The 27,624-nt window shown below is 32.3% G+C and overlaps 1 protein-coding gene across 1 annotated transcript in view; it reads right to left on the bottom strand.

Moving 5' to 3' along the window:
- Nucleotides 1-261: 261 nt before the first annotated feature.
- Nucleotides 262-27,624, bottom strand: part of LOC145286220 (H(+)/Cl(-) exchange transporter 7-like) — a 142,048-nt gene continuing 114,685 nt past the window's right edge. The window contains exons 19-25 of the mRNA XM_080135028.1: nt 25,235-25,320; nt 23,345-23,474; nt 19,331-19,420; nt 15,238-15,330; nt 12,889-12,972; nt 10,535-10,615; nt 262-1,657 (exon numbers count right to left, since the gene is read on the bottom strand). Of these exons, the coding sequence (XP_079991154.1) occupies nt 1,613-1,657; nt 10,535-10,615; nt 12,889-12,972; nt 15,238-15,330; nt 19,331-19,420; nt 23,345-23,474; nt 25,235-25,320 (609 nt within the window). The 3' untranslated portion in view covers nt 262-1,612. The remainder of the gene's footprint in view (nt 1,658-10,534; nt 10,616-12,888; nt 12,973-15,237; nt 15,331-19,330; nt 19,421-23,344; nt 23,475-25,234; nt 25,321-27,624) is intronic.

Genomic DNA, 27,624 nt, shown 5'->3' with positions numbered 1-27,624 from the left:
TCTTCCCATGATAAATTAATAAAGAAAAAAAAAATAGTGTCCTATATATTTCAAAGATGACCTGTTACATAAGATTGAAGAGATTTTTCTATAAAAATGATGCCAAATCAAAGGTCTCGATAGCTAAATGATTTGATTTAGCATTGTGAACATTTTAGTAATTTCTGTGTGAAATGGAAATGATTTGAGGTGAATGATAGTTAAAAAAAAAAAAAAAAAAAAAAGAAAAAAAAAAGAAAAAAAAAAAGAAAAAAAAAGAAAAAAAAGAAAACATGGTTGATCTGTTTATTACCCCAATAAAGAAATAAGGTTTGTAAGCGTTTGGCAAGAGTTTTTTTTTTTTTTACAAATTAACTACAAAAAGAAAAAAAAATACCACATAAATCTGGCATGTTCCCTATAATTAAAAAATTTTTAAAAACAAAATCTAAATATCAAGTCTCATGTAAGATTTTTAACTTATGAGAATAAGAATGAGTGTGTCCAGAATTCCTCCTATATTAAAAAACAAAGATAAAGAAAAATCTGTATTATGTACACACCTGTGACGAAATGGAAATATCATATTCCAAAAATCACATATTGATCAAGTAGTTTTATTTTTAAATAAGAAAATCAAATTTTATGAGTATCTCAGAAATGACTGTCTTGCTTGCCATTTTGAAAAATATCTTAAACAAAGGAAGGATACCTGAACAATACTTTATCCTTACTTGATTTATGTTGTAATGCCTACAAATTCCCATTAATCGCTTAAAAAGATTTTATTTATAAAGTTATTTGACTAATTTATGTGACTTTTGGAATATATTTTCATTTTGTCATGGCCACATACATCAAATTTTTATTTTTGTTTTTTAATTTAAAAAGAATTCTGGTCAAAAACCTAAAAATAAGTGAAAATAAATAACCTTTAAAAGATTCAACTTAATCAATAAGAAAAAAAACTAACAAAAAAAGTATCTGTATTATTTGGATTGTGTTTTTATCTTTTCACAATCTTTCAGTTACATCAACAAAAACGTTGTGAAAATAAAACTCAAGAACAGGAGTCTGAAAAATCCAAATAATATGAATACCCAATCCTCATCTCAAAAATTCAGAAACATGAAAAAAATTAATAGTAAAAAATAAAAGATATAAAAAAAACTTTAAAAAGTAAAAGTTAAACAAACCTAAAGAAAACAAAGAAAATATTTTAAAAAAATAGATAAAATAACTAAAAACAAAGCAAAAATACTTTAATAATTTTTAATTCTAAAAAAAAATAAAAAAGATTAAAAAATAAAGAGTAAAAACTGGTTAAAAGGTAATTAAAAACTAAAACATACAAAAATACCATATTTAAATGATATTGTAAAGAAAAAAGAAAAAAAAAAGTTGATACTTATTTAGAGTTCGGCTTAATGTCATTCCCATTTGTTAATAATATCAAAGATACTGACTCCATAGGAATCAAATTCATTTAGAATTTCATTCAAGAAAAAAAAAAAAATGTTACAAATAATTTTTGAGTGCATGACAGAGTTCCACTCAAGAATTCAACAAAATCTTAAATTTATAAAAGGAAAAAAAATTTAAAAAAATAAAATTTAAAAAGAAAACGCAAACTTCATTTCAAGCGTGCCAGATCTTTTCTTGTGACAATGCCACAGACCTGCAAATAAAATAAAAATAAAATTATGAAGCACACACAACAAAAAAAAAAAAAAAAAAAATTTGCAGATTTTATTAAGTTTAGTTTATATTCAATCAATTTACTTGAAAATGTTTTGAAAATTTATTTTACTAATATTTTAATCTACAGAGTTTCTATAAAATCAGGACACAGGATAATTAGATATTTACCAATTGTCATACCAGCCTTACCTAGTGTTGCTCCAAATTGCTCAACTTTGATGATCTAACAGAATCAATTTTTGAGAGGAGGATTCATTATTTGTTATCAGGATTCTTCGGACTACTGTTCTCAGTGTGAGCGTTATTTTTTATGTAACCTCAACCCTTCTTCAGATGTATCTTGTTAAATTCGAAAATCTGCTTGAAATTTCAGATGAAACCCTTTATTTAATTTGTGCTCTTGTTCCATCAGTCATGACTGGGTAGAATCGCTTATTAATTTGCAATTACATTTTGTCACCTGTACTGAGGATTGAACTTTCAATGTCCAGAAGAGTGAAACTTAACCGAGTACTTTATCCACTACGCTATAGGTCTTTGCGGACAATTCTAGTGTAAATTTTAGGACCTTTAAACCTATTTTGTTTCTCAAATCTTACTACTTATTATATGTACCATTTATTACTATGTATTATTACTATGTATTATTACTATGTATTATTACTATGTATTATTATTATGTATATTTTTTATACTTCTGCATTTACTGACCCATATTTCCATGATGTTACTTCGGCATATCCTGACAACTTATATAAACTGCAGGAATATGGAGAGTGCTGATCAAATTTTAAAACTCTAGAAACATAAAAGAACAATTATCGTACAGTAATTACAACAAAGAAAAATGGAAATACAGTAAATAAAAATATAACAACCTACTATAAATTTCATGAATATTTGTTTTTTAAATAAAAACATTTTGTAAGTTTTTGAAAACATCTTTTATTCTCATTTTGTTGCTATTTTTTTTTGTAAGAAAGATTTTTTTTTTTAATGTATTTTTTGTGTGCGGGATAATTTTTCCTTTTTGTTAAGGTTGCAGGGGGGGGAGGTATTCATTTTTAAGGAATTTTTTGGTCAACTAAAAGGCAGCTGCTGACAGCAAAGAGATATCCTTTCCACATGATTTATAGTAGCCTTCATCGTAGGGTCTATGAAATTAAGACTCTGGTTTACTGTTAAGTGTCGGAACCCTTCTGATCCTAATTTGCTGCAGGCTTTCCAACAATCAGATACAACTGTTGTCCATGGCAGAATGTACTTCTTTATTATGGGAAGGATTAGGGTTTCAACGTTATGGCTTGATAATGTCACTAGGAAACTCGCCTTCTCGGTGGGATCATATCCTCCGAAGACCCAGAGTGGTTCACTGATTCTCGCAACATTTGTGTTTCCTCCTGTTGATTAGGATTCAATTACAAAATATTATCTGAGCTCGCTAGATTCATGGTGATGTCTGCAGATATTTTTAATGAACTAATAAAACTAATATTTTCTTCCAATTTATCATGTCTGCTGCAATTTTCATTGGCTAAACACACAGCATGTCTGAAATATATGATCAATTTTTCATTGACTGAGCATTTTCCCCATATTCTGGCAGCCTATGCAAACTGACAGGATATGCCAACAATCACAGAAAAACAGATCAGTAAACACAGAAGTACTATATATATCATACTATTAAATTATTACCTGCTCATTACTATATATTAACTATTATTTATAATTAATCATTCCCATATTGTGTTAAATTCTGTTGAAAGTAAATCCAAGGTCCACTTTATACTCTAAAATAAATGAATGATCGATCAGCCAAATACAAAAATCGATTTTTATCCTTAATAAATAAAACGGTAGACGTATATGTGTGTGTGTGTGTGTGTAAATATTTAACCGATGAACTTCTAAACTACTTGTCACATAACACGAAAATTAACAAGAAATAGTAATCATACACCAAGGATGGTTTATAACTATTAAAATTTTTGGGTGGATGACTAACTTATACATAAACATATCGGTAAGTTGAAATGCAAAATGTTCATTTCAACTTGCCGACAGTTTTACTTGTTTCTGCACATATTCAAATTTAATTAATTTCTTCAATCATTTAATATTAAATCTTTCTTACTTATCTCTTGATAGCTAAATTGGTAGAAAATGCAGCTGGAGCGCTAAATGTTTTTGTTTCAATTCTAGCTGATGGCACCCAAGTCTTTTTTTTTTTTTTTTTTAACTTTTGAAATCAGTACCCTATATTAGGTAAATTATAATATTCTGTAATAATAAATACAAAATCTGCATGGATTAAAATATATTTAAGCATATTTTATGATATGGCAAACTGGCATCTCCTGCTAGTCTTTAATTAAAATTCTACTCGATAATTTTTGGTGAGGATATTTATTTTTGCATGATACATAAGTACCATAAAAAACTTTACTTGGAATGCAATTTTCACCTGTGCTTCATACTGTATAAGCATTCATTGCTCCATTAGTCATGAAATGAATTAGCCCATATAAACTGAAATGCTTAGCGCTCCCACTTCTTTATCCACTTTTACTATAAAAATCAATGTTGGTTGACTGCATTTGAACACAATCCCCCAGATGGTTGTTGCAAGTAAAACCTTCATCCTACAACTTACAGAGCTGAAGCATGGTTCGATTACTTGCTGTTCCCTTTCTTCAAAAGCTGTTGCTCCAGTTCAAGTTTCTGCACTTACCTCCAAACACAGTTCCTATTTTCTCTCGTACAAGAACAGAACTCCCCAGACTATTATCATCATATTTGGTTTTAACGTCAGTTTTACATGCTGGCATGTGTTGGATAGCTTCCAAAGTAACATATTTCTAGCCAGGTTTTTCCTTCAGGTTTAGCTGTCTAGTTTTATCCAAGCCATGAGGACCAACATCAGATTTAAATTTTCAAACAACAAACAAGCTGTTTAGTTGTTGACGTTTGTGACAGACTTCTTCATCTTCATATATGAAAATCACTTTCATTCGCAGGCAACATCTTAGTAGTTTAATTTAGATTTCAGATGTGTACCATGTCTTGGTTGCTATATTAGCATCATTAGCTTAACTGTACTTGGGGAATTAATTAAGGACTATGAAAAGTATATGATATTTAAAGAGCTTTTACTCTCTTACACCCAGAAGTCCTAATACTTCCACCCATTACACTGGGATAAATTTAATAATTGAATTTTGTTTAATATTATCTGGCTGTTCTGTATTCAACTGTAAAAAGAGAGTGGTAGGAGGAAAAGTAGGTGAGAAAGAAAGAGAAAACTGCTTGTTTTTATGTAGTTAATAGCATCAGCTTTTCCTGATTGCTGAATTGACTAAAATCAGTGTGCCATACTTACAGGCAAGTTATTAGTTCGAACCTTACCCGAGGTATTGGAAGTATAGGGAGTTGCAAAAGCCATTACATCCCATTAAGTGCACTACACACGTTGCAATATCAAAATGTGGGATCATTATTCATTCCTAGTTTGAAGATGACAATGAACAATCAATGATGATCAATATGGAGAACTACCTAGCTTTTACTCTTACACCCGAAAGTTCTAATACTGCTACTCATAACACTATGAGAAATTTAATAATAGACAATGTTGTTCAATAGTTACTGGCCAAGTAACATAGGACTGTAAAGCGAGCGAAAGAGATGAAGTGAGGAAATGGGCGTTGAGTAGTTTTTGGCAGATGAAAAGGTATTGTGAGGGATGAGGCAAAAGAGGAGTGTGTTGGGATCATTGACAATTTTGCACATTGTAACTAGATCTGCCAATATTGTTGAATAGTGATAAAACTGAAAAGAGGGTTATGGTCTGATAAGTATAAAGCCTGTTTAGGATCACATCTCTTACTGATGAGATGTTCACCAAAGTGTACTCCATATCATTATACTGTGATAAAACAAAGATTGTTTGATGATTACTAAAGTGTTCCCACCAAAAGATTGTCTGCAAAAGCTACTGTACTCCATCTAGTGCGTTGCATGGGTTGCAATATCAAAACATGGGATCATTGTTCATTACTGGTTTAAAGATGAGAATGAACGGTCAGTTATAATTGATTCTAAGGACTAAGGTGTGTTTGCAATGCAGTGGTAGTAAAACAAAGACTATTGCACATTCATGACTGGAACTTGGTGGACAAGGTAAGCATAGACCCAAGTTTATTTTTTACCAAGTATTATTGGTAAGAAAGGATTGCAAATATGGGTGGCATTTTTTAGGGTGGTTACCCTGTAAAAATTAATATTAAACCTGCTACCGATAAAATCATCAAAGTGCCCCCACATGTCAGTGAATGGTGCTAAAATACTATACAAAGGTCACTGCACATCATGAAGTGCAATATCAAAACATGAGATCATTGTTTGATACTGATTTGAAGATTAGAATCAACAATCAATTACTATCAATACTGAGAACTACCTAGCTGTTTCTCTCGCACACAAAAGTCCTAATACTGCCACTGATAACACTGAAAGAAATTTAATAATAGACAATGTTGTTCGACAGTTATCAGTTAACTCACATTGGACTGTAAAGAGAGAGAGAGGAATGGAGGAAAAGAGAGAAAGAGTAAGGTGAGAGAAGAAAGAAAGCTGCCGGTTTTGTGCTGTGTAGTTAATAGCATCAACTCTTGGAGCATATCATGAAATTGTAATAAAACGATGACTATAGAGCATTTATGACTAGAACTTGATAGACAAGGCAGACAGACTGAAATTTATTTTTACCAAACATTGTAGATTTTATTAACAAGTTCATCCTGTAAGAATATTAGACCTGTTACTAATGAGATGATCACAAAAGTGTCCCTCTCTCCACATATCATTGAATGGCGCTCAAATAAAGATTGTTGGTCATTTATGACTGAAATTTAGTAGAGGAATCTTCTCTTGTCACTCTGTATTAAATAAGGAATTAACGATTTAACTTGAAATCAAACTTGATGTCACTTTATATGTGCTTGAAACTGACCTCGGCTCCTCAGTGATACAACTCTGATGATCAATGTCAAACGATTGACCTCATTTGTCGACGTTGGGTGAGCGGTAATTTTATGGAATGAGACCCTTTGGCATCTACAATCTTCATTGGAGCAGTAGCATTTTTGCAAGCAGGTATCAAGTGATCAACTGAAACCCAAAAATGGTCAAAGTTGGCAATGGAACAAGAGGAGTAAAGGATATATATATATATATATTTATATATATATATTTATGAAAACAAATGGATGTAGTGTTTTCGCGATGGTAAACTTCAAACTAATGTAACTATTTATATATAGAAAATTTAATCCCAATTTGCCGATTTCTTTATGTCCTCTGATGAGAAGAATAATAAGAATAGCATTCTTTGAAACTCCACGGAATAAGGACTTTGTAAATTGTTTTTTGGAGTATTCAGTCGAACAAGAAATTTTGATTGTAAAGTTCAACTTACAGTTTTAAATTTTCTTTCCCTTATATATATAAAAATGGAGGTGAAAGGACCTGAATACTCAATGTTTTGCCCGATTTATGCAGGCTTTTTCAAGAGGGATGGTCATTGATCTTGAAAAAGCCCGCATAAATCAGGCGAAACGTTGAGCATTTAGGTTCTTTCACCTCCATTTTATTTCATATCGTTGGATTTAATCCAGCTCAACAATCACACACATTATATATATATATATATATATATATATATATATATATACACACACACACACACACACGCGCATGTATTATTTTCTTTGACAGAATTTCATTTGATGGCTTGCTCCACTTTTCAAACTTTGAGTAGTCATAGAAAAACAGTAGTATCCTCTTTTGAGCAATAGACTATGACTGGGCTTTTAAGCCTCTTATTTTTTATTTTGTCTTTTTTATTGCTAGAAAGGATGGAAATAGACAACCAGGACTTTTTTCATCAAAATCTCATGGCTGACCCTGGTTGCCTCTGTCATGGCTGGAGTACCAGTTCAAAAGATTGGAAGATTTACACTATTTACCTCTTTCTACCTGAGATATAAATGGATTGAGGAGCCCTTTTTACAATGTGTGTGTGTGTGTGTGTGTGTGTGTGTGTGTGTGTGTGTGTGTGTTTTATCTTCTATACTATGATTTCATGAGGTCTTCCTTCACTTTTTAAACTGAGTAGTGGTAGCAAAACAGTAGTACCTTCTCTTGAAGAACAGACTATGTCCGGGCTTTTAAGCCTCTTACTATTTATTCATTTATTTTTTTGCTGCTGGAAATGATGGAGATAGAGGTCCAGGACCTTTTTCATCAAGGCCGATGGCTGACCTCAGTTGGCCTCTGTCATGGTCACATACCAGTTCCAGAGTTAGGTTTACACCATTAGTTTACCTCTTCTCAACTGGTGTATAAATGGGTTGAGGGGCGCTTTTTATTGCGAGTGCCGGCTTGCCAGTGTTTAGGTATCCATTTATTTATATATATATATATATATATATAAAAAACTCATTATGTCGGTGTGTGTCTATTTTTTCAAAGTGCATCTCCTTTGAGATACAAAGTTGTAGAGCAGCACAATGGAGTCAAATTGTGGACCATTATTATATATACACACACACACACGCACACACACAAGCCAGTAAAAATAGCTAACACACGAAAATTGAAAAAAAATTGTAACTTAACAGGGATAAGTCAATTTAAAGTTCTCATATGCATATGCAAGTATATATTCATATGTTAAAGTTGATTCATTTTTACTATTTTTTACCCATCTGACGGTAGCTCAAACAGTAACAACTAAGGCTAGATTGTTTAATGTTTTGGTTTCAATTCTAGCTGATTACACCCAAGTCATATTTTTTTTATTTTACTTTTGAAATTACCACTATATATTGGATACAATATAGTAATCAATAGAGAATTATCTATAATAATAAATACGAAATCTACATAAATTAAAATATCAAACTTATTTTACGACCGGGCAATGCTGGGAGGCCTGGTAGTATATATATATATAAAATAAAAATTACAATCAAATTTACCAAAATGATCCAAGATGATAAAACAAAAGTATATTATAAATATTAAAGAATTAAAATTTATAAAATAATCTCAACTGATATAAAAGCTTGATAAAACCAAATAGGAGAGAGCTTATAATAAGAGCAAACAGTTAATAAGACATGTTAAAAAACGCTTTGAAAAAGAGTTAAAAACATATTTAATCTGAAAAGGAAACACTTGATAAGTGGATAGTCCTTAATCCGTGGAGTTTCGAAGAAATACTTTCCTTCTCATCAGAGGGTAGGAATTAGCAAAATGCGGGATCGGATTTTGCATACAAAATTATTTGATGAAACTGCAAGTAAGTCAAAGATCTTACTTGATAACAAAAAGTTAAGCAGAGGGAATATGGTGAAGAAAAAGGTGATTTCACGTGAATGGATAGTCTGGTAAAAGGTAAATTATCCAATGACGGTAAAATCCAAAAATGTAAATCCAAGAAAGTTAATTAAATTTCCGCGGATTAAGGACTATCCACTTATTAGGTGTTTCCTTTTCAGATTAAATATGTTTTTAACTCTTTTTCAAAGTGTTTTTTAACATTTTTATTAACTATTTTCTCATATATATATATATAATTATTTACTATAATAATTATTAAATACCTACAGACACTAGTGTTTCATCCTTTCAGGAATGATCAGTGCAGACAGAAGCCATCTCTGGCTTCATTAGCAAGGCCCTAATCCATCCGGCTACCGTTAATTGCAAGAAATATGTTGAAATTTAAACATTTACTTTTCAAATATTTTTTTTTTTTTTACATATATATATATATATATATATTTAAAAGAGTGTAGCCAACAACAATTGTGGGTTTTTTTTAAAGGTTTTCATCATATTTTTATTTTAAAATATTTTTATAACGCGTTTCGAGCTTAGGGTGTGCTCTCTTCAGATATTTTCGTAAAAAGTTTTTCTTTAAAATGGGAGTTTGTGGATATGCCTCCGCTGATATTAAATATGTTTTTGATAGTGGCGCGATGCGTGTGTTCAGTGTTTAGACGTTCTGTCTCCAAGTGTAAGTGTTTTCACTGTGACCGGTCAAAGTTAGTTTCAAAGAGTGTTTTTTAGTCCATATGGTGAAGGTTTTTATGGCTTCTTTAGGGTTCTTTTTTATTTATTAAAGACTTTCTTTCCCCATGTATAGCATACACTCACACACAATTCCATACGCATACATATATATTCATGTACATGTACACATGCACACGCACACAGGCACACACACATACACACACGTACATACATAGAAATATATGTAGGAGCATACATATATACACATATACATAACCACCTACACACCCACACACGTACTCGCATACATCCACCGCTAACAATTATTTTTATTTTTTTATTTTTTATTTTATATATATATATATATATATACACTTTTTTTTTTCCCACCAAAACACGCATGTATATATGCGCTTAATCATTCAGACATATGTACACGCACCCACACACACAGAACGTCTAAACACTGAACACACGCATCGCGCCACTATCAAAAACATATTTAATATCAGCGGAGGCATATCCACAAACTCCCATTTTAAAGAAAAACTTTTTACGAAAATATCTGAAGAGAGCACACCCTAAGCTCGAAACGCGTTATAAAAATATTTTAAAATAAAAATATGATGAAAACCTTTAAAAAAAAACCCACAATTGTTGTTGGCTACACTCTTTTAAATATACATTTTTCTCTCGTTGGAACTACACAACCATCACTTTAAATATATATATATATATATATATATATATAAATTTTAGCTCATTTACTTACTCTGTGTTTATCATCGATGACTGTGACATGCCGCAATCCTAAAGCTCTGAATAACCGGAAAATACGAGGATATGTTGAATTCTAAAACAAAAACATGAAAATTATATATATTTTTTTCTTAAATCCTTTAAGATGATGCTTCATAATTTCTGTATTCAATTATTTTTGCAGACTGTTATCCTCATCTTCATAATTGCTTGTTTCACCACATATATAATACCATTCTGTATGGACCTGACAATAGAACACCAGATAACATAAAATTGGATTTATTAGGCTATAAAATCCCAACCTTAATCGCCTTTCAGAACCTTTGCCAATAGAGGCATTGAGTCTCTATGGTTCCAGGTGAGCTTTGTCCGAAGATAGCGGTTTCAATCCTACTCAGGCAGGCCAGAGGATTAATTGGCTAAGACATGGTGAAACAACAACAACTATGGAAGGCAGTAATCACGAGAGATACAGTTACAAGACTCAGCATTCCTATCCTGTCGCTGTTAACCACCTGACGAAGACCAGAGGAATAATTGACCGAAACATAATAAAACAGCAACTATGAAGATGAGGATAATTTCCGCAAATAAATAAATACACAAATTACTCATCTAATAAAAGGATTCCAATAAAAAATTTTTTTAAAAATAATTTATAATAGATAACAATCCGCAAAAAAGTGAATACAAGAAAATTATAATCAAAATACATTTTTGGGGGAGGGGGAGGGTGGAAACATGTTATAAAGGACTAAACCTACTCCTTAGAAATAACTGAAAACACCAAACTCCTTTTCCATAAATTGGGCAGAGAAACTTTCCTCTTTCTCAGAAATGGTTTGATTCCAATTCTATAGAAGTACCAAAAATATTTTAAAACTAGAAAAAAAAAAAAAAGACAAAACATTCTAATTATGAAAGACAATTTGATATTTTACATTAAAGTGTAAATAATTTAGGTGACTGAAATAGGAATTAAGCAGAACTGGTCATTGTTGTCACTAATCGTTTATGTTGTTCATTTTACTGTAATAAAGAATGCAAGCAAACATATACTTAGGTTATGACATTTGATGTTTTTAATCAGAAAAGCTGAAACAATTTGTTTTTTGTGTTATGTACTCAGTCTTTGAAAGAGCATCTGAGGCAATTAAAATTTTCTTTAAATCCAGTGGAGGAAAATTGAAATCTGCTATAATATAAAAAGAAGTGCGAGTGTGAGTTCATTCCCTATGGATTCAAAAAAGGTTGGATCGATTTTTATGAAATGTCCCACAAAGGTACTGTATGTGCCTGGTAGTGTTCTTAGATAGTTTTTGTATTGGAATATCTTCAATTAGTATCGATAAACGAAATAATCCAATAAAAGAATCAAACGATTTTGATTAAAGTCAACATCTTACATAGCTTAACATCACAATTGCATTTAAGAAGTGTTATTACCACACAAGCTGGAAGGCTCAACATATAAAAATCAACATAGGTTCTTTGATATGACAGGATGCGTTCAAAATGAATGTTTATAGTACAATTGCACCATGATACTTGACTTTTTCATTTTAAGCTTTCATTCAAGCCATTATCACCACACAAAGAGTAAGGCCAGGTATATAAAATCAACAATAGGTTCTTTATTATGACAGAGGTACATTCGAAATGAATGTTTCTGTTTAGAGCACAATTGAAGCATGATACTTGACTTTTGCATTCTAAACTTTAATTCAAGCCATTAAATATAAAAAATAATTTTATAAAATCAATAGGTTCTCTACAGTGCAATGTAGACGACAATATATTGTGAAATTAGTCATTGTGATAGGCATGTGAGCTTCCTCCCGGTGCACAGAGATGGGTTCCAACTAAAGCAGGAAATTAATCGATTTGATTGAAAACGATAAAAATAAAAATATGGGAGTGTGAAACATTCGTTGATCATCATTCAAACCCGGGCAACGTCGCGTCACCCTACTAATGTATGTGTGTGTGTGTGTGTGTGTGTGTGTGTGTGTATATACAATATATATGTTTGTTTTCCAATATTACAAGAAAAAAAGTGCCTCTTAACTTGCCTTTCTATGAAAACAGACTTAGACACAAGATGTTTTTTTATGTGGGGCAAATCCAGCTCTCCTAAAAAAGGGGCACTTTCGATTGAAACAAAAAATAGCTTCCATTTGGAAAGATATCTCCTTCACTGACTAAGGATGGACAGAAAAGATGTAGTGTAGTATCGAGACAGATACTACACTTTGCCCCTAATAAAAAAAAGTCATACCCCCCCCCCAAAAAAAAACATGCTATTTCATTAAGGAGAAAAAGATAATGTTTTAAATCAAAAGTATTGCATGTTAAAATACTCACGTAGGCTATTGTGTATGCACCAGAGTTCATGAAGTGCGTCAGATCTATATGCATTTGTCTTTCTTCAGGCGAAACATTAATTTTCTGAAGAGAAAAAAAATATATATAAAGAAAACTTAAGTTTACAAAACTTTAAATATATTGACCTATACGTCTGGTCCTTTCTTCCAGTCACTGCAACACCTTGATTAACAATCCTATTTTGAACGCCTTTTGTGTGCCCTGGTGAAACACTTCATCCCCATTGTCTTTCTATTAGTCTCACTTCCTGTACATTTGTTATAATTTTTCCTTTCTTGTTTTTTTTTTTACCACATAACACTTTTTCTTTAGGAGTGGGGATGTCTATAGGATCACAAAATTACTAGTAGTATGCAATTCTCTATCTATATAAAAGCCAAGTACGTCCAAGGATGGAGTACTGCTGCCACATCTGGGCAGGAGTTGCTAAAAACAGCCTATCCTGCCTTGATAGAGTACAAAACAGGCTTCGTGGTTTAGTGGGGGATGCCCTTTTCTCTTCCCTGCAACCTCTCTCCCACAGGAGAAACATTGCGAGGTTGTCTTTGTTTTATATTTACTTCCATGGCAAATGCTCATCTGAGCTCCAAACTCTGGTCCCTCCTCACCAATCTTTCATGAAAAACACCCGTCTAGCTGAAACCAGTGTCAAAAATTTTCCCCACTCTTTATCTGTGCCAAAACCAAAACGTAAATTCCATGAACAAAGCTTCTTTCTTAGAAGTGCACGCCTGTGGAACTCTGTTCTGTTTGCCCATTTCCCACCTGACTACAACCTGGATGTCTTCAAGTCCAACATAAACAAATTCCTGATGAAACCTCCCCCTTAAATTAGACAGTTTATCAAATCTCAACACTAACATACTGTACATGCAATAACCCTTATCCCTGAGTGGCTTCCGGGCCCTGATAAGTGGTGACCACCTTGTAAAAAAAAAAAAAAAAAAAAAAAAAAAAATAGTAGTAGTATAAACATAATAGTAATACCAATCAAAACTCATAGTTTGTTTGTTTGTTTGTTTGTTTATCCAGCATATCAACCTTCTTTGGGTCATTTAATGCTGTATACAAGATTTAAATTTTTGATACTTTCAGAATCGATTTTCGCTGGGTATATTCGGCCAATGTTTTGGTATAGTTTGTTATTTGATGGTTTTTATATTTTAGTGTAAAGATTTGCTTGTTTTAAGAAATTTAGAATGGTTTTAGGATTTTATTTATCAAAGAGTTCTTTTAAACTTGTAGCCTTGTAGTAGAAAACTCGTAGTAGATTGGAAATTAATGTGTGAAACAAACAAGCATAATAAGCTATCATTCTTTGTTCGTTCAGCTTATTATTTTTCATTAATTTATTTATTGCGGACTCATTATCCTCATCTTTGTTAGTTGTTGTTTCACAATGTTTTGGTCAACTATTCCTCTGGCCTTCGTCAGGTGGTAACTGCGATGGGATAGGAACTCCGAATCTCCTAACTGCATTCTCAGCAATCACTGCCATCCATAGTTGTTGTCGTCTCACCACGATTTGGTCAAGTAAGCCTCTGGCTGGCTTTGGGTAGGATTGAAATCGCTATCTTCAGACAATTCTCACCTGGAACCGTAGAAATAAGTCCGCAATAAATAAATAAATAAATAAATAAATAATACTCATCTCAATGATGAATTCCAATTAAAAAATATATACATTATTTTCTTCCTTCCTTTTCGCTTCTTTCATGATAGTTTAGCATCAGATTTTTACATTGAGATGCGACTTGGATGAACGCTAACAAGCAAGTGGCTTGAATTGTTACCCTTTTTCCTTTATTTGCATCGTTGGGATACACTTTGTCACATTTAAAAGCATATAAGTTTTCACAGGAACGTGTTAACTGAAAATATTTTGAAACAAAACAAAAATCGTTTTGGAAAATTAAAGATCAAAATTTTAAAGTTTGAATGAAATACATGATAAATATCAATTTTCAAAATTGTTAAATTACCGCTATGAAAAGTGTTGCAATTCCTCACCCTTACACCCTAACCTTTACACACTCTAAACATTTTGTTAATGTGATATTTACCTAATATTTTTGGTCAGAGTTAAAATAAGCATTTATAGCCAAATTTGCTTCAATTTTAATTGTGCAAGATTTCACATGAAGAGCTCCTGCGATGTATGATGTAGTAAAATTAATAATACTAATTCTGATACTGCCATCCTTTACCCCCCTCTCTGCTGGATCTGTGTAAATATAAACATGTAAAGAAAGGTGGAGAAATATTCTTGAAAAATTTTTTAAAAATGTCCTTTTGAAAGAATATTTTTTTTTTTTTCGTTTTACTTACATGGATTGGTTGAAATCTTGGATATTCTTCCCTGAAATCTTTATTAGAGAAATTTCTTATGGTGTGATAGAGATCCTCTTTTTCATTGAAAGCCTAGATATATGGAGACAAAAAATAAAACAGGATTTAAAAAAAAATTGTGAACCAAATAATTTTAAGTACTTTCATTACTTATTAATATTCAATGTGTTTTAAACACTGATTTAGAGTAACCATGATATATAGATATAATACGATTTGGTATGGACCCAACAATAGAAGACCAGATAAGAACACAAAATTGGATTTATATAAGACAATAGAAGACCAGATAAGAACACAAAATTGGATTTATATAAGACAATAAAATCCAACCTTGATTGCCCTTCAGGGCCCATGGTGCAGTGGATAGAAGTGTTGAGTTTCTATGATTCCAGGTGAGCATCGTCTGAAGATAGCGGTTTCAATCCTACCCAAGCAGGCTAAGACATTGTCAGACAACAATTATCTTTCACAAGAAACACTCATCTAGCTGAAACCACTGTCAATAATTTTCCCCACTCTTTATCTGTGCCTAACTCAAAACATAGATTCCATGAACAAAGCTTCTTTCTTAGAAGTGCACGCCTGTGGAATTCTCTTCCGTTTGCCTGTTTCCCACCTGACTACAACTTGGATGTCTTCAAGTCCAACATAAACAAATTCCTGATAAACCATCCCCTTAAGTAATTCGCTTTATCAAATCTCCATTACTAATGATTATTACGATATTATCCGATTGATTACTGTATATGCAATAACCCTTACCCCCGAGTGGCCTCCGAGCCTTGATAAGTGGTAAAAAAAAAATGCAGTAATTACTGAGGACACAGCTACAGGACTCATCATTTCTATCCAGCCATGGTTAATCACCTGAAGAAGGGCAGGGAAAGAGTTGGTCGAAACATGGTGAAACAACAATTATGAAGATGAGGATAACGGTCCACAAAAGAACTAATGCACAAAAGATTAAAATAAATAATAAAAAAAATAAAACTAGAAATATATAAAAGTAAACGCATCTTTCCTAATTTTTAATTTTTGGTTTTGTTTAGCGGCATATCAACCCTTTGTGGGTTATTTCATGCCGAATCCAGTTATTTTGGGAATAGTATTCGATGTTGTATCCAGTTATTTTATGAGATTTTTATTCTTCAAGCTCCTTGTATTTTCAATCCTTAATTCGTAGCTTTTGATTTGGTTGTTTTATAGTGGATTTTGTCATTTTTGTTCTCTGCCTTGAAGAATATCCTAATTTTAAAAAATTTTTCAAAACAAATAGCTTTAAATTTAAGCATTATAATCTGGCTTCTCATCCAAGGGTTAGAAATACAGATGAATTTTTGAAAACATTTTTTCTTTAAAAAGAAAATAAACATTCATTAACTAGTTATTAATAACTAGTTTGGTTTTTTGTTAAATATTGAAAAAAAAAAAAAAATGTTTTCTATAATATGACTGAAAAATATAAATAAATTGTTAGTTAATATTAAACATATTCGGTGTCAGATATCCAATTAATGTCCTAAAAGTTAATACAAAAATATCTGGCCAAAAAACTATGAAGAGTTAAGAAAAAAAAAATATTGAGTGGATCAACTTCTGAGGTAAAACTATTCTCTTGTGGCAGATTAATCAGAAATGCACTTATAAGATCACAAAAAATACAAATAATCCTATTACATGAAAGGGAAATTTATCTACAAGTTTACTAATGTGTATTTTTTATTATAACTTATTGGTGAGATACAAACAAAATAACATGGTTTTTATAAATCTCATTGTTACTTGATTTTTTTTAAAACATAACTTTTGTATATTTACATTTCAAGCTCATGAATCAGAGTTGGTCTTTTTAGAAAAACGTTTGCAATAAGAAATATTAGAAATTCTCTCTCTCTCTCTATATATATATATATATATATATATATATATATATATAACCTTAAATTGACACCATTTAATGAACTCTTCTGATACATGGGCCCATAGTTGCACAGGTGGGTGATTCAGGCTCTTTCATTATTGGAATCGGAATCAGGAATTTAGAACAGAATTGGTAATTGTGTCAGAATCAGGGAAAAATATTAGAATCATACCATCACTAGAATATAACAACCAAGATGAAAATAGTAGTCTGAATAACAATATAGGAGGACCCCAAGTAAATTCCAGAGTGCTTTCTATGCCAATTTGTAAAATTTACTGCTAAAAATAATATTCCTTTTTAAATGAAAAAAAATGACTTCTTTGGTAAAACTACTCTTTAAATAAATATATTTCTTCTATATAATAATTATAATGTTTATATTATTTAGGGGGTGTCAGGCCTTGCCAGGTCGTGAAATATGTTTAAATATAATCTAATTCATGCAGATTTTATATTTATTATTACAATTCTCTATTGACTATTTTATTGTACCTAACGTATAGTAGTGATTTCAAAAGTTTAATCTATATATATAAAAGCGAAAATGTATGTATGCATGTATGTATGTACGCTTTTCCTCGATGTCCACAAAAGGCTTCTTTCAGAGAAGCGCTTGCTCGGTTCACAACTTCTTAAAACTTTTTATATCATCTATAAATTGTAATATCTCAGAGTTACCCACGGAGCTCGCCTGTCTATTTAATTTTATTGACTTTCAAACGTTAATTATTCCACATTTCCCGCATCGGCACGCGTTACATTCGGTTTTCGGTATAAAAAAAAAAAGCAAAACTCGACTCTAGCCAGTTGTCTCAAGAGAGCTAAGTAACGTTTGTTCAATGTCAACTTCGTCATATCAGACTGTAGCTTTCATTTCGCTCCTCCTAATAAACAGGGAGCGGGTTTTTAAAAACAAACAAACCGATTTATTCACCTCATTCAAAACTGTCCCGCACAAAATGCTAACTGCTGAATACCTATCGCCGTCACGTCAATCAAAAACACGCACCTGTTTTTTTTTTTAACACTTTACTATTTTCCAACTGTGCGTCGTGAAGGCTTCGTTTTTTTTTCACGGGCACCTGTTTTTTTTTTTCACATTTTCGGGGTTTTTTCACATACCCCGAAAAACACCCGGTACCCCTCGCTAGTGAAAAATAAAATAAAAATGACTTGGGTGCCATCAGTTAGAATCAAAACCAAAACATTTAGCACTTCAGCCATGTCTCCTACCAATGTAGCAATCGAGAGGTAGGTAAGAAAGATTTAATATTAAACGGCTTGAAGAAATTAACTGAATTTGAGCATGCGCAGAAAGTAAAAATATGTCGGCAAGTTGAAATGAACAGTTTGCATTTCAACTTGCTGATATGTTTGTACGCATCTAAATAAAGATTTTACTTGTTATAAATCATCCTTGGTGTATGATTATTATTTCCTGTTAATTTCGGTATTATGTGATCAATAGTTTAAGAGTTTATTGATAAAATATTTACACACAGACAGACATACACACACATCTCTTATTTATATAGATTGTAACAATTTAATTCTGTTTGAAATAAATTTTATTGGTCTTCCAAACCATGAAAATAACTATCAGCTAAATTTTCTTAAAATCAATAAAACAAAGTCACTTTTTGAAATGCTTATATTAAAAATTATACTGCTTTTGTCGATATAATAGCATAATTTGATTTTGGAACAATTCATTTTAAAATAGGTAAAGTTGGAATCTTAGCGACATCAGATTAATCACTAAACACCAGTTTTGCAGATTGAAAGAGCTCATACTCTTTTTAAAAAATCTGTGTGAAAAATGATCACATATTTTATATTATTTCGATTATTCAGATTACTGTTCTAATCTTAAGTGTTATTTGCACAACGTTTCGGCCGATGTAACCTCTGACCTTCTCCAGGTGTATCTTGTCGAACGAGAGAATGTTTCTTGTACAGAATTTCAAACGGAACCCTTTATTTCAACAACAATCATGACTGGGTAGAAGTCTTAATTAGTAGTTATATTATTAGCATCGCCAGCACTGAGGATTAAACCTTCAACCTCTCCAAGAAACATGATAATGTATATAAGGACATGAAATGACTTGGACTATTATTATAAAGGTTATGCAAAAGATTTACCTTCATTTTTAAGAGAACAAGTAACTGATTTCGTAGTATCATTCCACGGTAAGTTCCAAATGTTTGTAATCGTTCAAGGTTACTTCGTTCCTAGGATAAAAAAAAGAAAAAAAAAAGAAAATTGAAGAATGATTATGGAATAAAACTAATAAAAATTAAGAGAAAAACAACAACAAAAAATACATAAAAGCATGTCATGTTAATGTTTTACACCCACATCCATCCTTTGTTTACATGTGTAATCAATTAAAAACTGTTGTTTTGCTAGTGTAACAAGAGCCGCTGATGTATATTTATCAGCAGCAGCTGCATGAAGTATATGCAAATGACCAAGCTGGTGTGCAAGTTGATGTTATAGCAGAGGAAAAGAAGGGAGAGAAAAGCAGAGAAAAAAATGGTACCACGTTGCCGAAGACCGAAAAAGTGCATGCCAACATGAGATTGATGTGTGACCCGTGGCAGCTTGAAAGGCTTAAGCACGTGTTGACATGGCAGGATATTGCTAACTACATGATGAACTAAGAGACTTTTAAAATAAGATGCAATGTGTTATTTTGAAAAGTACCATGAATAAATTCCTTTATTTCAACTGAAAAAGCTGCATCGAATTTCCTTCTTTTGTTCCTTTGCTACTGTCTCAGACAGGTGTTATGTTAAAGTATTAAGATGTAATGATGCCCTTGAAGATTAATGACTCTCTCCTTCTTTCTGATTGCTTTTAAAATCCAGTCATAAAATGATAAACGTTTTCCTTGACCTTACACCAAGAAAAACAAATGTTTCAAAGATTTTGGACTGTATTTTGCGATGTGAAAGGTATTTTGTTCATTGATTACTTCGAAAAAGGAAGGACCATCAATAGCAAATCTTCTATAGCATTATTAATGCAGTTGAAGGAAAAAAAATTGCCAAAAATCGGCCACAAAGGAAGAAAAAGGTAATCTTTCATCAAGAAAATCCACTGTCACAAGTCGATTGCAACAATGGCAAAACTACATGAATTTCACTTCAACATATTGATTTTAAAGGCTAGGGATTTTTATCCTCGGCCTCCAAAATCAACAGAGATTAGATTATTCCTGTAATGATCCAGTCTCTGCTGATTTTGCGGTGGGAGTTTAGTTCTATGCAGTTTTAGGAGGTCTACTCTCCCAAGCGTTGCCTTGTCTCTTTGAGAAGGAGGTTAGTTTATTGCAAATCGCCTGAGGCACCCTCACCACAGGGAATGCCGACGGAGCCGTCCAGGCATTTTTTGTAAGTCAAAGTACTTCTCCTCTGGGACGTTGACTTCTCAATCCCACTTTCTGACCCTGGTGTCGGAGTTTTGCAGTGGGGGAAATTATAAACACAAACTCTGAGAAACAGTTTTCAATCTGGGCCTGCGCTAGGCTTGAAAACTATGATAAAATGATAATTTCATTTGATCTTCTTTAACATCAATATATATATACACACACACATATACATACACACACATATATACACACCCACACATATATATATACACACATATATACACACACACACATATATATATATACACACACACACACACATATATATATATATATATATGATGAAAATTATAAAACATTATTTACCCAATAACACGATAATTTGTAATAAACATACTAGAAATTTCAATAATACAAACCGCATCACAAACTATATAAAACAAACATTAACAACAAAACATTTCCGAAACAAACGCATATCTAATGCAGGTATACATACTGTTCCATGTCATAAGTGTCATGAAATATGTTAGTAAAACTCAACGTGGACTAGAAAAAAGGCTTAGTGAACATAAAAAATAGCAATTCCCTGAATGCATTATTCTCTCATTCATTGCAGCATGGTCATTCTTTTAACTTTAGATATGCTAAACTCATTAAATTCATTTCAATTAAATTTCGGTAAAGACTTTCTGAATCAGTACTTATTGCCATAGCGCAAACAGTGTGACGGCTTCTACAATTTATTTCCTTTAATCAGTAAACTTATAATATAAAAAATAAAAAGAAACAAAAAAAAAAACACCTTAAATTTAGGTACGGGCTAATTTACTTACACTACAGAAAATAATGATAATGAAATTAACATATCAGCCAATAAATAGAGAAACATTCATTTTATATACACATCCAACATTTTGAATTTCTAACGGTTATATTAATTCCAAAAAACAGAAATTGTATAGGTTTAAAAATTTCTAATGGCTATTGTCCAATTTCTACTGTACACTCTTTAACCCTTATCCTCTTGGCCTTGATAATGTGGTGATGCCTGTGTAAAAAAAAAAAAAAAAATGTCATTTAAAAAATCTCATTCACTCCATGCCATAAATACTATACACACTTTGAATGCCAACAGCTGTTTTTCGTTTGAAAATAAAACAGACATCCATTTTGCATTGCAAATGCAACAAGTATATTTTCAAACTAGCTGGACGCCTGGTGTTGCCTTGTTGTACAATATATTTAAACATTTTAATTTATGCAGATTGTGTATGTATTATTACAGAATCAATCCTCTATTGAATATTATATATTATGAGGAATAATTTATCCGGTAAATTCGAAAAAAAAAAAGAAAAAAAAAAGGGGGGGGGAAATAATGATAATGTTGTTCATCAAATTCCATCTGTTCACAATATCACGTCAGCTGATATTTAGGCTTGACAATCTTAAAAATAGTCTTTCTTCTCTCAGATAAAAAAAGAAGAATTTTTCAGGGGAATATTTTATGTTACACCGGCCAAGATTACATCGGTGTAACAAAATATTCCTCTGTAAAAATTCGTTTTTATCTATAAGAGAAGAAAGACTCCTTTTAAGATTGAATTATTTTGGATTTCCGATAATTATCGAATGAATTTCTGTACAAAACATATCTAAGAACACTGCCAGACATAAATTACATTTGTGTGACATTTGCTATTTCGGAACCTATGAGGAAGGAACTCACACACACACACACACACATACACACACTCACACACACACATACACACACACACACACACACACACACACAAAGTGACTTTTATATAATAATAATAGAGATATTATACTGATATTTTGTTTTTTCAAATCAATAATCCCAAGGAAGTCTTGGAATAAAGACAAAACGTTGAACATGATTTTGGTTTAGTCCTTTTTCATCTCTATATATAATTTACTCAAACTAATGAACTGAGCATTATGAATTATGGAATATATATTCTAGACAGTGAATAATGTGGGAACTATTTTTTTTTGTTGTAAATTTTGCAATTTAAGAAAAGTTATAAAATATGTGAGACACAAAAATTTAATAAAAAAATCTTTTTTCTATTGTTGTTTTACATCAAATTATGAATAATTATATTACATAATAAAACAATTATATAATATATATATCATATAATGTAATAAAATTTTGAATTATAATTATATTACATAATAAAACAATTATATTATATATAATTATATAATGTAATAAATAATAACTGGGATGATGAATATATGTATTAGCATTAGAAACATGCAAGTCCAAGGTAAACTACTAAACTTATTATGAGTCATGGCATAGGAGTGCCCCCCTCTTGAAACCACAACCTGCCCTCCTACATATACAAAAGGAAAAAAAATTAAAATTAATGCTGTACATATTGTTCAGAATATTAGAATACCCATTCCAGAGTATTCTATTAGTATTTTATGAAACAATTTACTTACAAATTACATGAAACTAAAAAAAAATGTTGCTTTGTTTTATAGTGCTTAAAAAAAAGAAAAACTTATTGAAATTGTCAACATTTGTGATATTTTGATTTGAGGTTAAAAAGAAATAAATTTTTGTATTTCTCTAAGCTTTTTAAAAAGAATAAAAACAAAATGAGAAAAAGGAATAGGAAAAAGTAAAAGAAAAAACAAAATAAAAAAAAGCAAAGAAAAAACAAAATAAAAAAAGCAAAGTAAAAAAAAAAAGAAAAACGAAAATAAGGAAAAAAGAAAAAAAGAAAAAACTTACAATTGGTGCATAAGGATCATAATTATCAACAACTGGGAAGCCATTATGGATTTCGTTCTGTAAAATCTGCATAATACGATCGACAGTTTCAACGGTTCGGAGGACGGTGACTGGATGGCTCATCACTTGGCTAAAACAGTGAAAAAGGGAAAATGGTGAAAAATGCAAGGAATATATAAATAAGAGAGAGAGAGAGAATGAATGTTCAATAGTGAATAAACAAGGGAATGACTAAGAGAAAATAAATGAGAGAAAGAAAGAGATAAAGCAAACTAAAAAAAGGAAAACAGTATATATATATATATATATATATAGGAAAAGACGGAGTTCAAATACACAAGAGGAGACTTATGTGGATAATGCCAAGCTCAACAATTCGAAATGCCCTGGCATAAAGAGTCCTTTCTATCCCCCAAATTTTGCTTGTATTCCATTATTCAATAAATGATTCATTCTATATCTACCAATATTTAGTTTTGTGACTTCATTTCATACTATTGTTGTCCTATATATATATATATATATATATATATATATATATATATATATGAGAGAGAGAGAATGATGAAATGGTTAATGCCATCTACTGACAAGAAGGCATGGCAATCCACTTCAAAACATTGGACTGGGCAAAGGGGCTTCAATAAATAAATTTATACTTTTGATTATTTTATTATAATCAAAGAAAATACATAAAGTTGCATCCATAGTTTTCCTTAAACAAATTTGATAACAGATTTAAAAAAAAAAAAAACACACACACACACAAAAAAACCTAAAAACTTATTTTCAACAACCTGCACATTTTTTCTAAATGCAAGCCATATTGATTGAAAAGAGATACAAACTCATTTTCTTTCTTTGCATTTTATTTCAAATTATCAATCTGCAACTCATTCATGTTGTCACAACTGGTTAAATGGTAACAAAATCAAAAGCTACTCGATATATTTATGAAAAAAAAAAAAAATTCTACAAATAGATTTATTATGTAGTAATGTCCATGCGACTTACTTTGGCAGCAGTCAGTCTATGCAATTACAATACGCTTCCTACAAAAAAGGAAAACTAAAACCCCAGTCATTGTAATAGACTGTGCAGTAGGATCATTTGTTTTTCGTTTTCTTTTATTCTAATCAATCATAAATGTCCTTAGTTCAAACAAATAAACATGTTTTTTTTAAAGAGAAAGGTTAGAGTTCAATAAGGGATTTGCAAATTGAGATGAACAAAGTAATTAGACAGTTGAATTATTGACAATGATACTTTTAACATTTAGATTTTCGACCCTCATGTTATTTACATTGGGATTCTTGATCTTTGTATTTTTAACTTTTGTATTCTTGGCCCCTGGTCGTTCAAACCCCCGGGATTCTCGGACCCTGGTCGTTCAAACCCCCGGGATTCTCGGACCCTGGTCGTTCAAACCCCCGGGATTCTCGGACCCTGGTCGTTCAAACCCCCGGGATTCTCGGACCCTGGTCGTTCAAACCCCCGGGATTCTCGGACCCTGGTCGTTCAAACCCCCGGGATTCTCGGACCCTGGTCGTTCAAACACTCGGGGATTCTCGGACCCTGGTCGTTCAAACTCCGAGATTCTTGGCCCTTGGTGTTTCCAATCCTGGGGCTTTCGGCCCTCATGTTTTTTACCTTTGGATTCTTGACCTTTGTGTTTGCATTCTTGATCTGTGTATTTCTAACCTCGTATTGTTATATTGTATTTGGATTCTTGGCCTCGTATTGCTATATTGTATTTCAACTTGTTGCAATGAATCAAAACAAATAAGTACAAGATACAATGAATATGAAGAGATGTTCATGGATTGGCTGAAGAGTTTTGACATATTTAATATTCTCTGCTTGTATTAATGGGTTTGCTCAACAACTTACTTGGTACTCATGCAGGCTGAAAAATCTGATGGTTCCCACCCCAAAAGGGGAACACCTCCCAAATGAATGTGTATGTCATAAATTCCCTAGAAAATAAAATGAGATATAAAAAGAATTTTAAATTAATTCATTCATTCAAGAGATAGAGAGAAGGGAGAGAATAAAAAAGAGGGATGGGGAGTAATAGCAGAAAGAGAGAGAGGACAAAGAGAAAAAAGGACAGAGAGGGGGAAGATATTGAGAGAAAGAGGAAGAGAAGAAGAGAGGAAGAGAGGAAGAGAAGAAGAGAGGAAGAGAAGAAGAGAGGAAGAGAAGAAGAGAGGAAGAGAGGAAGAGAGGAAGAGAAGAAGAGAAGAAGAGAAGAAGAGAAGAAGAGAGGAAGAGAAGAAGAGAGGAAGAGAAGAAGAGAGGAAGAGAAGAAGAGAGGAAGAGAAGAAGAGAGGAAGAGAAGAAGAGAGGAAGAGAGGAAGAGAAGAAGAGAGGAAGAGAAGAAGAGAGGAAGAGAAGAAGAGAGGAAGAGAAGAAGAGAGGAAGAGAGGAAGAGAAGAAGAGAGGAAGAGAAGAAGAGAGGAAGAGAAGAAGAGAAGAAGAGAAGAAGAGAAGAAGAGAGGAAGAAAAGAAGAGAGGAAGAGAGGAAGAGAGGAAGAGAGGAAGAGAGGAAGAGAAGAAGAGAGGAAGAGAAGAAGAGAGGAAGAGAAGAAGAGAGGAAGAGAGGAAGAGAGGAAGAGAAGAAGAGAGGAAGAGAAGAAGAGAGGAAGAGAGGAAGAGAAGAAGAGAGGAAGAGAAGAAGAGAGGAAGAGAAGAAGAGAGGAAGAGAGGAAGAGAGGAAGAGAAGAAGAGAGGAAGAGAGGAAGAGAAGAAGAGAGGAAGAGAAGAAGAGAGGAAGAGAAGAAGAGAGAGGAAGAGAGAGGAAGAGAGGAAGAGAGAGGAAGAGAGAGGAAGAGAGGAAGAGAGAGGAAGAGAGGAAGAGAGAGGAAGAGAGAGAAAGAAAGGAAGAGAGAGAAAGAGAGGAAGAGAGAGAAAGAGAGGAAGAGAGAGAAAGAGAGGAAGAGAGAGAAAGAGAGGAAGAGAGAGAAAGAGAGGAAGAGAGAGGAAGAGAGAGAAAGAGAGGAAGAGAGAGAAAGAGAGGAAGAGAGAGAAAGAGAGGAAGAGAGAGAAAGAGAGGAAGAGAGAGAAAGAGAGGAAGAGAGAGAAAGAGAGGAAGAGAGAGAAAGAGAGGAAGAGAGAGGAAGATAGAGAAAGAGAGGAAGATAGAGAAAGAGAGGAAGATAGAGAAAGAGAGGAAGATAGAGAAAGAGAGGAAGATAGAGAAAGAGAGGAAGATAGAGAAAGAGAGGAAGATAGAGAAAGAGAGGAAGATAGAGAAAGAGAGGAAGATAGAGAAAGAGAGGAAGATAGAGAAAGAGAGGAAGATAGAGAAAGAGAGGAAGATAGAGAAAGAGAGGAAGATAGAGAAAGAGAGGAAGATAGAGAAAGAGAGGAAGATAGAGAAAGAGAGGAAGATAGAGAAAGAGAGGAAGATAGAGAAAGAGAGGAAGAGAGAGAAAGAGAGGAAGAGAGAGAAAGAGAGGAAGAGAGAGAAAGAGAGGAAGAGAGAGAAAGAGAGGAAGAGAGAGAAAGAGAGGAAGAGAGAGAAAGAGAGGAAGAGAGAGAAAGAGAGGAAGATAGAGGAAGAGAGAGGAAGAGAGAGAAAGAGAGAGGAAGAGAGAGAGAGAGAGAGAGAGAGAGAGAGAGAGAGATTAGGCATAGTAACTAGAGTGAGAGTTGTAGGGAGCTCCAGCTAAATAGACAGAAAGGGAGGAGGGGTAGTAGACTAAATGAAAGAGGGGTAGGAACAGAAAAGGAACAAAAGAATGGGATGGAGAAGAATGAAATGTGATAAAAAAAATAAATAAAGTAGAATTGAACACAATCATTTTAAGATTGATCTGTTACATATAAAAACAGTTGTCTGTATGTTCAACTAAAAGCTATGAAACAAACAGGCACAAAGTTGGTATATTCTTAATCAGTGATGCCCAGAATGAGTAATATCTAAAATTTAATAAAAAAAAATTATTCAGTATTATTATTTATTCATTCCTTAGGGGTAAACTGGGCCAGGTTTCGTTGGAGGAGGAGGCAGTTTTTCAGCCATTTCCAATGTTATCCATCGTATAAAGAAGAGGTGACTGACTTACAGTCTTATTATTTTCAAAACATTAAAACAAAAGAGAGGAATGGGCTGGGTGAAGGTGGAAGAGTGGTGGAGAAAAGAAGTGTAGAAAAATGGGAAAGGGAGAAGATATAATTGAGAGGTAGAGAGACAGAAATTTTAATATAAAGATGTTACACACATTTTTTAAACCTCTTCTATTATATTTTTTATGATCCTGTACAACGTTGAATAG

The sequence above is a fragment of the Euprymna scolopes genome, chromosome 10, assembly GCF_053919585.1.
Source record: "Euprymna scolopes isolate OS-2025 chromosome 10, ASM5391958v1, whole genome shotgun sequence".
Lineage (NCBI taxonomy): Eukaryota > Metazoa > Mollusca > Cephalopoda > Sepiida > Sepiolidae > Euprymna > Euprymna scolopes.
Note: the sequence above shows the minus strand (reverse complement) of the source record. Positions and strands in the feature narration are given on the sequence as shown.